Source organism: Zootoca vivipara, chromosome 12 (genome assembly GCF_965207765.1).
Source record: "Zootoca vivipara chromosome 12, rZooViv2.hap1.1, whole genome shotgun sequence".
In the NCBI taxonomy this organism is placed as follows: Eukaryota; Metazoa; Chordata; class Lepidosauria; order Squamata; family Lacertidae; genus Zootoca; species Zootoca vivipara.
In genome coordinates, this window is record NC_142595.1 from 11,164,252 (window position 1) to 11,177,152 (window position 12,901).

A 12,901-nucleotide genomic window follows, 5' to 3' on the forward strand; every position below is an offset into this window, starting at 1 on the left:
ATTAATAATAATTATTAGTCGCTGGGTCTTGCCCAAGGCAACCCCAAACAACTCACAAACCAAACTTAACAAACTGGTTGTATTTGTATAGGGTGTGGAGGTCTCACTATGAATTTTATTGGTGGGGAAGGGGGCTGCATCTTCAAATATGTACTGATATTCACTGGCTGGGGGGCAGTTGTCCCCCTAGTATCTAGTAAAACAATAGAAATAACTAACTGATCAATCACATCGGTTCTGCCTTCCCCCAACAAAAGCCCTGTCCCCTCCAACCAAGTCCTGCTCCCCCCCCCCCACAAAAAGCCTGGCTATGCTGATCTCAGTCATCTTGTAGGATAAATGCCCCTTTCGGGACTTGGTCCAGACTGCCCACGTGCGTTTGGGAGGGTGAAAGTGGAGGTGGGTGGGGTGTAAAGAAAACAGCCTGATTGGCCAAGATCTTCCTCCTTTTACCCGCTTCTCTCGTTACAATTGACAGTTGCGGCAGAGGCTCCGCCTATTCCGCGAATGCGCGCGCGCGCGCGCTTCCTGCCTTCTCTGAGGGAGGGGGGAACCGTTTCTGGGTGGATGGTTTTGTGAGTGCGCGCGCGCGTTTTAAGCAAAGGGACCGCGCATGCGTGAGCGGTTACGAGGCTTTGCCCCAGAACCTCCGCGCCGAGAGGGGAGTCTTTGCGTCGCCGAAGGAAGAAGTCGAACAAACTGACGGAAGGCGGGCGCGGGAGGAGGAGGAGCCGCTGCCTGCCTGCCCGTCCGCCCGCGGCCTTCGGAAGGACTTGGCCGGAGTGGGCACCTGAGGCCCAAGCCTTGGAATGAGGCGGCGGAGGCGGAGGCGGAGGCGGCTGCTGTGAGGGGAGGAAAAGGAAGGAAGCGGCGCGGGGTGAAAGACGGAGCGAAAGAAGAGCGGGCCTCGGGGGGCGACCGACTGACGGCGCCCACAGCCCCAGGCGCTTCCCCCGCCCCCTCCCCCACCGACCGCCAAGATGGGTGAGGGAGCTCGGCCGGTGGCCGTTATGAGGGGAGCTGCGGGCGTCAGGTCGACGACGTATTGACGTCAGGGCGGCGGCGGTGGGGGGAGTCGTCAAGGAAGCCCTGATGGAGGGAGCTGCCCTTAATGGGGAAGGGGGGGGGTGCTGAGAGATGTGAGCGGTTAAATATGCTTCGCTGAGGGTGTGCGCGCTTTCCTGGTGAGGGCACCGCGGGCAGCTCGGGGGAGGAAGTCGGTCAAACTCGAGTAGCATCTTCCCCAGAGTAGCAAGAAGGACGGGCACAGTTTGTTTGGTTTTCCCCGGGGGGCGGGGATCGTAGAGTGGGAAGTGATCCCCGAGGGTCATCTAGTCCAACCCCCTTGCAAAGCAGGCATCCTGCCCGCAGCTGTCCCTAGGTGGGCTCGAACCACCAACCTAATAGCCGGACCAATGACGTTATTTAGCGCTTCTATTTGGCGGGGTCTGGTTGTGTTAATGGCCACATGATACGAGGTTAAACTGTCGCCAGAACAGCCGTGCGGGGACGGGACCTGTGGCTCTCCCGATGCTGGAGGGCAACAGGTTATCTCCATGCTTGAACTGGCTGAACTTTTGGTTTGCAAGCACCGGTTGTTGAAATGCTCTGAGGAGAGAATCACAGGCAAAGTATAATAGTGTTCTCTTTTCTCTTTGTCATGGCAAGGATCTGGTACCTTAGTATGTCTTGTTATGTTATGTTTTTGCTGTTTTATTTATTCATTTTTTCACTTTGTTTAATAAAATCTGCACACCGCTTGATTGTAAGAAGGAATCATAGAATCGTAGAGTTGGAAGAGACCACGAGGGCCATCCAGTCCAACCCCCTGCTGAGCAGGAAACACCATCAAAGCATTCTTGACATATGCCTGTCAAGCCTCTGCTTAAAGACCTCCAAAGAAGGAGACTCCACCACACTCCTTGGTAGCAAATTCCACTGCTGAACAGCTCTTACTGTCAGGAAGTTCTTCCTAATGTTTAGGTGGAATCTTCTTTCTTGTAGTTTGAATCCATTGCTCCGTGTCTGCTTCTCAGAAGCAGCAGAAAACAACCTTTCTCCCTCCTCTATATGACATCCTTTGATATATTTGAACATGGCTATCATATCACCCCTTAACCTTCTCTTCTCCAGGTTAAACATACCCAGCTCCCTAAGCCGTTCCTCATAAGGCATCGTTTCCAGGCCTTTGACCATTTTGTTTGCCCTTTTTTGGACACGTTCCAGCTTGTCAGTATCCTTCCTGAACTGTGGTGCCCAGAACTGGACACAGTACTCCAGGTGAGGTCTGACCAGAGCAGAATACAGTGGTACTATTACTTCCCTTGATCTAGATGTTATACTCCTATTGATGCAGCCCAGAATTGCATTGGCTTTTTTAGCTGCTGCATCACATTGCTGACTCATGTCAAGTTTGTGGTCTACCAAGACTCCTAGATCCTTTTCACATGTACTACTCTCAAGCCAGGTGTCACCCATCCTGTATTTGTGCCTTTCATTTTTTTTGCCCAAGTGTAGTACTTTACATTTCTCCTTGTTAAAATTCATCTTGTTTGCTTTGGCCCAGTTGTCTAATCTGTTAAGGTCATTTTGAAGTGTGATCCTGTCCTCTGGGGTATTAGCCACCCCTCCCAATTTGGTGTCATCTGCAAACTTGCTCAGGATGCCCTCAAGCCCATCATCCAAGTCATTGATAAAGATGTTGAATAAGACTTCCTTGAGAAGGAACCTCAAGAAGATGAAACAATAAAATTCAGAAAAATTCTAGACAGTCCTTTTAAAACGTTGGTAGCTCAGTAGGTCTTGAGTTCTGCAGGGTTGAGGATGCGGTGTTCATTTTGTTAAAGGAGTTGCCTAAGGCATATAACACTTTCAGTCAGATTAGGTTGGGGTGGCTTGCAGGATGGACGAAACTTGAATTTTGGTCTTGCAAAAATCATGTACTGTACAGTGGTACCTCTACTTACGAATGGAGCTCCGTCCGCCATCTTGGATGTGGTTTAGATAGGATTTTTTCTACTTACAAATTTTTAGATAGGGTTGCTTCGACTTACGAATTTTTTCTCCCAATGCATTCCTATGGGATTTGACTTACGAATTTTTTCGACTTATGAATGTGCGTTCGGAACGCATTAAATGCGTAAGTAGAGGTACCACTGTATATTCCTGCATATAAGACTACTTTTTAACCCAGGAAAATCTTCTCAGAAGTCAGGGGTCGTCTTATACGCCGGGTCGCATTTCTTATACGGCGAATATATCCCAAACTCTATATTTTAACTGGAAAAGTTGGGGGTTGTCTTATATGCCCAGTCGTCTTATACGCCAGAATATACAGTACTCCAAAGGCTCTAGTCCACTTTGTTCACATTTTAGGTGAAGTTGTATATGACTAAAGGGGGTAGGTAATAGGACAAAAGTTATTTATTTTTGTTCCTTTGTAGATGAATAGGCTAGAAGTGTGATACTTTTAAGTGTGATACTCCTCAGAGGTTGGCATAATGTAATTTGTTGTGGTTTGTGTGAATTGGATGAATTCTGAGCTTTGGCTGTTTTGCATTCTACCTGACCTGAAAATATTAAAATATGCAAACTGAATCTGTTGGCTAATGCTACAGTGACCCCAAAGTGGGATGCACTCTGAACCCAAAGAGGAATGAACTGGTGGGAGTTATGTGCTATGGGAGACTGACACACGCTCTCTGCTTTAAAATCTAGGGAACCTTCAGTTCTGTTTCAGTGTATCTAAAGAAGTGTGCATGTACACAAAAGCTCATACCAATGACAAACTTAGTTGGTCTCTAAGGTGCTACTGGAAGGAATTTTTTTATTTTGTTCAGAAAATCAGTTCTTTGTGATATGAGGAAGCATGCATTTTCTAACAAAGTTGGCATTGCCCTAAAATTACTTCATCAGGTATAATACAAGGAGTTTGTTTAGATTCAGCCACAGGTTAATACTGTATATAGATGATACCACCCCTACTTGAAAAATACATTGAAGGTAATAAATCATGTAGTGTTGGTCTTGTGCCTATTAGCTGGGCATGGAAATGGATCCACTCACTGATAAGTGTGTAGAAAAGTGGAAGCTCACCTAAAATATAGTATGAAGAGGACTGACCATGCTTTTTAGTGTGTAAATCTGTAAGCAAGTACTTTTGTCAACTGAAGGGATTTTAAAATCTACAGTGAATATACCTTCAGTATGGAAAACCTGAATTAAGATCATTCAGTGCTCCTGTGATGACACCTTGTTATATTGGTGCCTTGATCATTTGGAGCCCCTGCTCACAAACAAATGCTTTCCTCTCGCAAACGTTCAACTAATGCAAAATTTTGTGTCTAGAACTTTAGAAGCTGCGTGGTCTTGCAGGTGCTACTTAGCCTTGCTGTTAATCATCTTAAATAAAACAATAAATAATTAAGGTTGTAAGGGAAGCCTTACTAAATTGAGACCAAAGGTTCATTCTACCTCCCATAGAGTGCAACAGAACTTCAGTTAGTTGGTAAATTTATATCCTGCCCTTAAAAAAAAGTGCAGGGCAGCTTACAAAACTCCAAATCAATGTAACAGCATACAAAATTATAGCAAGGGGGGGAACAGTAGGAAAGAGGTAGAAAACCAGATCAAATCAAATCAAATTTTATTAAACGGTCACAGACGAAAACAAAACGGTCACAGACCAATTTTTTTTTTAAAAAAACCAGATCAGATTGCAAGCTGAAGTGTGTATGTGTGTTTAAAAAACAAAAACAAATGGGAAGATAAAGGGCTTCAGTTGGTTCACCTGTTGTGCCTGATCCTGGACAGGGAGAGCCTTGCTGATTCCTGGACCGCCTGCGGGCCGGATTTAGAAGGTGATTGGGCTGGATCTGGGCCCCCAGGCCTTACTTAGTTTGCCTACCCATGGCCTAGCCACAGTGATCTGGTAACTTCCCAGCTGGAATAATACAGTATCCATGGAACTGACCGTAAAGACAGCCCAGAAGCTTCAGTTAGTTCAGAACTCAGCATCTATAATTTCAATGCGTACAACTAGATTTGTTCATTTTGCACCTATTTTGAAAGATTTACATTGGCTGCCTATTCACAGCCACATTTAAGGTGCCCAGCTTAAGAAGCCGTAGAAGCCCTGCTTCAAGTTCTTTACCCTTTTTTGTCTCTTGTATTTTGCTATGTTTGTTTGTGCTTTTAAATTCACATACTACAATAGATGGAATCTTTTGATGAAGGGTGTTTATAAATAAATGAATAAAAGAATATATTTGGCATTTATATACAGCCCACTTCCCGTGACCTCTGGGAAGTTCACAAATTAGATGAAATACCAATAAGAGAGAGGAAATGAATTCAGCAGATAGTTCTCTTTGATAAGGTTTCTACTTCAGTCTAGCAGTTTAAATTGCAAAAAAAGGCATGTCTAATTAAAAGCTAAAGTTTGCATTTTAGCTGGCTGAAGAAGAATCTTTGTTAAATAAATGCTTGAGGTATATTTCAAGTTGAATCTGTATATTTACTCAGAAATGAGCACCATTGAGTTTATTCTCAAGTACTGGAATCAAAATATGGAGCTGGAAACTCTTAGAAGTTAGGCTGTGTTCTATAATTGGAATACTGCAGTTTTCTCCCATTTACGCTCCCCCTTTGAACAGAGAGACTTTTACTAAGTTTTTTTATTTTTATTTTAAAAAAACCAACATAAAACCTTCTGGGTTTATGGAAGGAGTAATCAACTCTGACAGACCATTTGCATTTTTTATGTTGACGGATTTTGGATTTTTGCACTATGGGCTGTGTACAACAAAGTTGCTCAGTATAGTACAAAGATTTCCGCCTTTGCAACAAGACTTTTCTACCCATGCACTGTTGGGGGGGGGGGTTCCCCTCGAGTAGATTTGGAGGGGATGCAAGGAGAGTAAGTCCTTGCACTAATGAGATAACTTCATTGGATACAATCCTATCTATTACAGTGGTACCTCTGGTTAAGAACTTAATTCGTTACGGAGGTCCGTTCTTAACCTGAAACTGTTCTTAACCTGAAGCACCACTTTAGCTAATGGGGCCTCCTGCTGCCGCCGTGCTGCCAGAGCACGATTTCTGTTCTCATCCTGAAGCGAAGTTCTTAACCTGAGGTACTACTGTGTTTCTCCGAAAATAAGACACCGTCTTATATTTATTTTTCCTCAAAAAAACACACTGTGGCTTATTTTCAGGGGATGTCTTATTTTTTCCTTCTCCTCCTGCTGCGGCCGCCATTGCTGCTGCGCCTATCACTATGTCTTATTTTCGGGGTATGGCTTATATGCTTAAAAATCCTACTACGGCTTATTTTATGGCTACGTCTTATTTTCGGAGAAACAGGGTATTTCTGGGTTAGCGGAGTCTGTAACCTGAAGCGTTTGTAACCTGAAGCGATTGTAACTCAAGGTACCACTGCAATAAGTGGCATCTGTATATTATAATTTAATGTTGTATTGGATCATTTCTCATGCATGCTGTTGAAAGAGGAAACAAATAATCATTCTGAGTTCTTTATGAAGAAGCCTAGATGCCAAAAATCTGGTTTCATTTTTAATTCCAGTTAAAAGTAAATAAAACCCAGTTTAGCTTTTCTCAACCCCAATTGATTGATACCGTGTTTCCCCTTTTTTAATACGTAGTCAGAAAGTAAGCCATGGCAGGGTTTTTAACCATTTGAGAGCTATAAGACATACCCCGAAAATAAGCCATACTTCCGCACCAGCTAGCAGGACCCAGCATGCCGGCCGCGACAGGAGGAGGAAGCCTGCCGGGTCGGGTCAGTGCCCGGAAGCGGCGGTGGCTGCTTTAGTGCCAATAAAGCGTGCAGCAGTGCCGCACGGAGCACCAGCCAGCAGGACCCAGCTCCTGCAATGCCGGCCGCGGCAGGAGGAGGAAGCCTGCGGGGTCGGGTGGGTGCCCAGAAGCGGTGGCGGCTGCAGCGCTGACAAAGCGTGAAGCAGCACCGCACGAAGCACCAAGGGCACGAGCGGCAGGAGAAAAGAGAGAGAGGCTCGTTACTTGCGGCACTTTAAGAGAAGCAGCCAGAACCGATCTCCACATTCCGAGCCTCCCTTTTGCGCGTGCGGGCATGTTAAAGCCCCGATCACTTCACTCCCCACTTCTTCCTCGCCATCCCTCCCTTTCACGCGTTGCCTTGACCCCGCAGCCCCCCTCCCTGGCCATCTTCCCCTAAGTGCAGCGCTGCTTCGTGAGCGCTGCAGCCGCACGCTCTCTGTGTGTGCTGCAGCCGCACGCTCTCTGTGTGTGCGCGCGTCTCTTTCTTTCTCTCCCTGTGCGTCCGTCTCTCTCTGTGTGTGCGTGTGCGCGCGCGTCTCTCTCTCCCCCGTGTGTCTCTCTCTCTGTGTGTGTGTTTGTGCGCGTCTCTTTCTTTCTCTCCCCGTGCATCCGTCTCTGTGTGTGTGTGTGTGTGCGCGCGTCTCTTTCTCTCTCTCCCCCGTGCGTCTCTGTGTGTGTGTGTGTGCGCGCGCGTCTCTTTCTTTCTCTCCCTGTGCGTCCGTCTCTCTCTGTGTGTGTGTGTGCGCGCGTCTCTTTCTCTCTCTCCCCCGTGCGTCTCTCTCTGTGTGTGCGCGCGTCTCTTTCTTTCTCTTCCTGTGCGTCCGTCTCTCTGTGTGTGTGTGTGTGTGTGTGTGTGTGTGTGCGCGCGCGCGCGTCTCTCTCTCTCTCCCCCCCGTGCGTCTCTCTCTGTGTGTGTTTGTGCGCGTCTCTTTCTTTCTCTCCCCGTGCGTCCGTCTCTCTCTGTGTGTGTGCGCGCGCGTCTCTTTCTCTCTCTCCCCCGTGCGTCTCTGTGTGTGTGTGTGTGTGCGCGCGTCTCTTTCTTTCTCTCCCTGTGCGTGTCTCTGTGTGTGTGTGTGTGTGTGTGTGTTTGCGCGCGCGCGTCTCCCCCCCCCCACAGAGAAAAGGTTCCGCTTCGGCTCGTCATTCAGCCGCGCGCGCGCGCCAGGGGCATGGGCCCAAGCCTCGTCCCCCTCGCGCTTCCCTCACAAGCATCTCAGAGCGGGACGGGTCACGGCCTCCCTCCTTATTCCTCGGCCGGCGTGAGAGAGCCCGGGGAGCAGAAGGATCCCAGGTTTAACCCCCAGGTACCCCCAAGTTTGAAATTCTGGAGAGCTGCTGCCAGCCTGGTTGACAGTAAAACCTGGATAGCACAGTAGGCTAGAGTGTGGTGTTTATAATGTGCGCGGAAGAGAGCACCGAGTGTCCTGAGCCAGTGGGACCCAGTTGTACCAGCACTTAAAAAAAAAGACACCCCCTGAAAATAAGCCACCGTGTGTTTTTTTGAGGAAAAAAAGTTATAAGACGGTGTCTTAAAAAAGGGGAAACACGGTATGATTGGGAGTTCAGTGACCCCATTTAGGGGGGATGGCTTGAAAGAAGATGTTGGAAAGTGACTTTTTAGGCCAATCTCCTCTCCATCAGCCCTATTAGCCCCTTATAAAGAAAATCTTTAATAAAAACAACTTAACAAAACCTTTCCTGGACTGTGGTATCTTCCTGAATTTGGTGGGCTGTTGCATAGGGTTGAAGAAGGAAAGGGGATCACATCAAATTGGTGGGAGGCAGCTTCCATGAACAGAGTACCCAAGAATGTTATTTGGTCATTGACAATGCTATAGACATAGCAAAAAAAGAGTAATAAAAAGCTTAAATAATACAACACATGGTTGGAATACTCATTCATGCAAGTAAAACACATCAGTGTTCCAATAATAAAGTTGTTGAAATAGAAAGATATTTCCATGGCAACCATTTTGCTTACCTTCGCTGAAGAAAGCAGGAGGTCCAAACTAATTTTCCCCAAAGGTGACTAATGTTCAAAGGACTACAACCTAATTCCTATATATATATATTATATATATATATATATATATATATATATATATATATATATATATTAAAAAAGCTATTTGTGAAGAAAATCATGATAAAATAGATGGAAACCTCTCAGCCAAAGTATTCAACATTGGCCTGGAGAGAAGTGTAGAAAATACGCTCAGTATGCAGAACTTATTTCTACAGCCTTAAGTAGACAAACTGCATTGCCAATGCAGAAATTTAGAAATAACTTTTAGATCTTGAAAAAAATACCTACAAACATAGTTAAATTACAGGAAGTAAAGTGAGTCAAGCACTAAATTGTATTTTCTTGCCTGTTAACAACCCTAAAGACAAAGGCGTCAGTTTTCTATTTCAGCAGCTGAGTTTCAACATTTCAGTCATTTCAGGGATTTCCAGGATATCATTTCTTTATAAACTACTTGCAGCCTCATACCTGGTGTTGCTTTGAAATTATAAGAAAGCAAAACATCAGTGGAATTTAAAACCAGTGCAGTTTGAAAGTTTCAGTCCACCATTTTGATTCAGAATGGTGTCCAAACATAGATGAAAACCTGCTTCTTGAACTCAGAAACCTTCTTAAGGATATCTTACAAGACACAAAAGCATAGTAGATAAACAACTTTCCAAAATATATAGTAGATCTGGCTATCTTCCATTTTAGACTGAGTTGTTGAATCCATTAACATTAAGATAAATAATATTAAGCCATATTCACAAAAATTAGCAAACAGGATTTTTAATTACCGTACCTTTATTATCTTTACAGTTAATCCTATAATTGATTTATAATTATAATTATTCCAAGATCCAAAGGTAGATTCCAGTGTTTCTCAGTTTTCCTCTAATGTCTCGCCTTCTTTCAATATTACATTTTTAACAGTCTATTTCTGCCAGTAAATTGGAACTTAGTGCACTTTCTGTAATGGCTTAAATGTTTAAAAACATAGTATACATTGCAAGGTCAGAAGCATTTATTTCCATGGATAAAGCCAAGTTTGGAAACATGGTTTGGAGAATGTCATTCTTTATTACCGGTACATAAAAGGGGTCAGCAGCACCTCAAATACATTCCTTTTTGTGTAAGAAAGAAATTTAACTTTCCACTACAGTGCCGAGATTCAGGTCACAATCAAGTTTCAGCACGCTGACTGCAGAGTAAGTTCCTTGAGATTTACTTCTGAGTAGATATACTAAGGATTGTGCAGTTACTCATCTACTTTTCCAATCTGTCGTCTTAACTTACAGTCTACAGTAATACCTCTGGTTACGTACCGTTCTCCTTGTGAACGCTTCGGGTAATGAGCTCCGCTAACCCGGAAGAAGGTGCTCCTGGAAGCAAACTTTGCCCCAGGATGTGTGTAGAAGTCGCACGTCAGAGGCCCGGGCCTCATGTGAAGAACGGTTTCAGGATAAGAACGGACCTCTGGAACGAAATAAGTTCGTAACCAGAGGTACCACTGTATAAAGATTAGTCTATTATAGAGCAACAGCTTGTTTACAAATCACAGTATGATTTTAAAGAAATAATGGTTGTTGTCATGAATGTGGTTCATTTTCACATAAAGATGTGACAGTTGTTTGACTGTTGATTTGTGATGATGATGATGATTTATTAAATTTATATACTGCCCTTCATCTGAAGATTTCAGAGTGGTTCACAAGATAATCAGGGCAGTTCACAAGATAAAGATCCTATCCCATAAGCATTTACAGTGGTACCTCTACTTACGAATAACTCTACTTACAAATGGAGCTCCGCCCGCCATCTTGGATGCGGTTTAGATAGGATTTTTTCTACTTACGAATTTTTAGATAGGGTTGCTTCTACTTACGAATTTTTTCTCCCAATGCATTCCTATGGGATTCGACTTACAAATTTTTTCGGAACGCATTAAATTCGTAAGTAGAGGTACCACTGTACACTTCAAATAACATCATAAAGGCTTATCCCTACTTTGCTATATCATGGAATAAGTCCTATTGAACACAGGGAACTTGCATCCGTATAACCATGAATTGGAGCATAGAGTTAATGTATCTGTGGATTTTATTCATTTGAAAACTACATCTGTCTATTTCGTAGGAGGTTCCCAGCTGCCTTAAAGCTTGACTTTTCTGTGTCAAAATTCTTGTAAGACAAATAAATGAATATTGCTCAGTTTTCCTTTCTTGCACAAGCATATTGGTCTGCAGGCTTCCGGTATTTAAAGTTCTGGAAGTGTTTCTACTCTTGTTAGTTTATAGTTTTGTTAGTTTGCATCCTTGTTGAAGAAGATATGTTAAGTTCTAAATGTTACCCAAAATAAACATTTGACACAACACAGTAGCTTTCCTTGTATGTACCAGTTCCTTTTTATCAATGATATAAAGTGGAGTGTGGATTTTAAAACATGAAAAGCATTTCCTGAACAACATCATTCCAGCACAAAGCTGAACTGTTTCCCCCAGACCTACTGGAGACCTTGCAAAATTCTGCCTCTCTACACTGTTCAACAACTGCCAAACCTTCATTTATAGTCATTTCTGCATTATCTGTTCATTGTCACAAACATGAAAATGAATCCATGACATTTGTCAGGTTACATGTAATATTTCCCTAATGATCTCGAGAAAGCAAACAAAACTTCATTGGAAGCTATACTTTGACTTCTATGCAGGCCTTAATTGTAGCTGTACATGAAACAGAGGAGTGGACAAGTATAGCTTTTCATTGATCAGCAAGTTAATATTGTAGACCGTCAATTATAAGGAAAGCATGAACAAGCATTTGTGTCCATCACTGTATTAACAAGATGCTGTTTTAAATGTTCCTTCCCCCACCGCAGAAAGTCAGTTCAGCCATATTACCTTGTGTTCTAGGTTTCTCACAATACTTTGTTTTTTTGTAAATAATGATTTTTGCGTTGGAGTGCAAAATTTATGTTGGCCATGTAGGAGGCGGGTGGTAGAGGAGCATAAGATTAATATACGTACAGTACAGAGGGATCTTGTCTCAGCAGTGCTTAGTCTTGTCCTAAAAACAAAGATTTTTTTTCTTTACGTAGTTTCAGTCTTAGGATGACTGTGTTTTATTAAGATTATATACCTAATATACAAAGAAACTCACTTTAAAAATACAGAATCCTGTAGTTGGTCGTGTCAGTTTCTAATAGTATATTGATGGGAACATTCAGGTCCTTTGTACTGTATAGTAGAAAATTGCTTTACTGACAAAACTGTGTATGATGAAATGCATTTTATTTCATAGATAATGGATTTTTTTGCAGTATAGATGCTCAGAAATCTAATTTGTTCTCTGTGATCTAAAACTAATCTGGCTGAAAGTACATTACAGCTTCCGATTCATTGAGGTCATCTGAGCAAGTGTAGACATGGAGAACAACTTCAAATGCAGATGCTTTTTAGTTTGTTTCACACTAACTACCTTGGAGACACAAAAACAATGGTAAACTCCCCAACACCCTGTGGTAAATGATCTTCCCAGGAGATTGGGAGTTCAGCTCCCATGCTTTCTGGTCTGCTGTACCAACATATCATCTCCTGGAGGACTAGAGAGACCTGGAAGGCATGAAGGTAGCTGGTTAGGCATCTTCATCTTCCATCCGAGAAATAAATCAAGGGAGCCATTAGAGGTAATAAGGATTCCTTCAGAAAATATCAGTCTTGTTCAAATGAGAACAAGAAGGAACACAAACTTAGCTAAAAGAAATACAAGCTGACGGCAAGGAACAAAACAAAATAAAAAAAATCCTTCTAGCAGCACCTTAAAGACCAACTAAGTTTTTATTTTGGTATGAGCTTTCGTGTGCATGCATACTTCTTCAGATACACTGAAAAAAGGAATGAAGACATTGAAGAGCACATTGCTAAAAGATGTTAAGCTCTCTGGCCTGTTGGACAGCTCCCCAGTCTAGCTGGTAACAGAAAAATCAAAGCTACGCATGAGTGGTGGCAGGAATGGGATAACATGAAATTTGATAGATATGTAACTAATTGCAGATTAAGCAATTTGCTTTTTAAC

General features: G+C 43.3%; 1 protein-coding gene across 2 annotated transcripts in view; it reads left to right on the top strand.

The window, feature by feature from the left end:
- Positions 1 to 521: 521 nt before the first annotated feature.
- MAP3K3 (mitogen-activated protein kinase kinase kinase 3) overlaps positions 522 to 12,901 on the top strand; it is a 43,138-nt gene continuing 30,758 nt past the window's right edge. Inside the window, exon 1 of one of the 2 annotated variants that reach the window (XM_088655908.1) lies at positions 522 to 984. In XM_088655908.1, coding sequence (XP_088512034.1) covers positions 981 to 984 — 4 coding nt within the window. In that variant the 5' untranslated portion in view covers positions 522 to 980. The remainder of the gene's footprint in view (positions 985 to 12,901) is intronic. The other variant, XM_035134412.3, reaches the window with a different exon arrangement.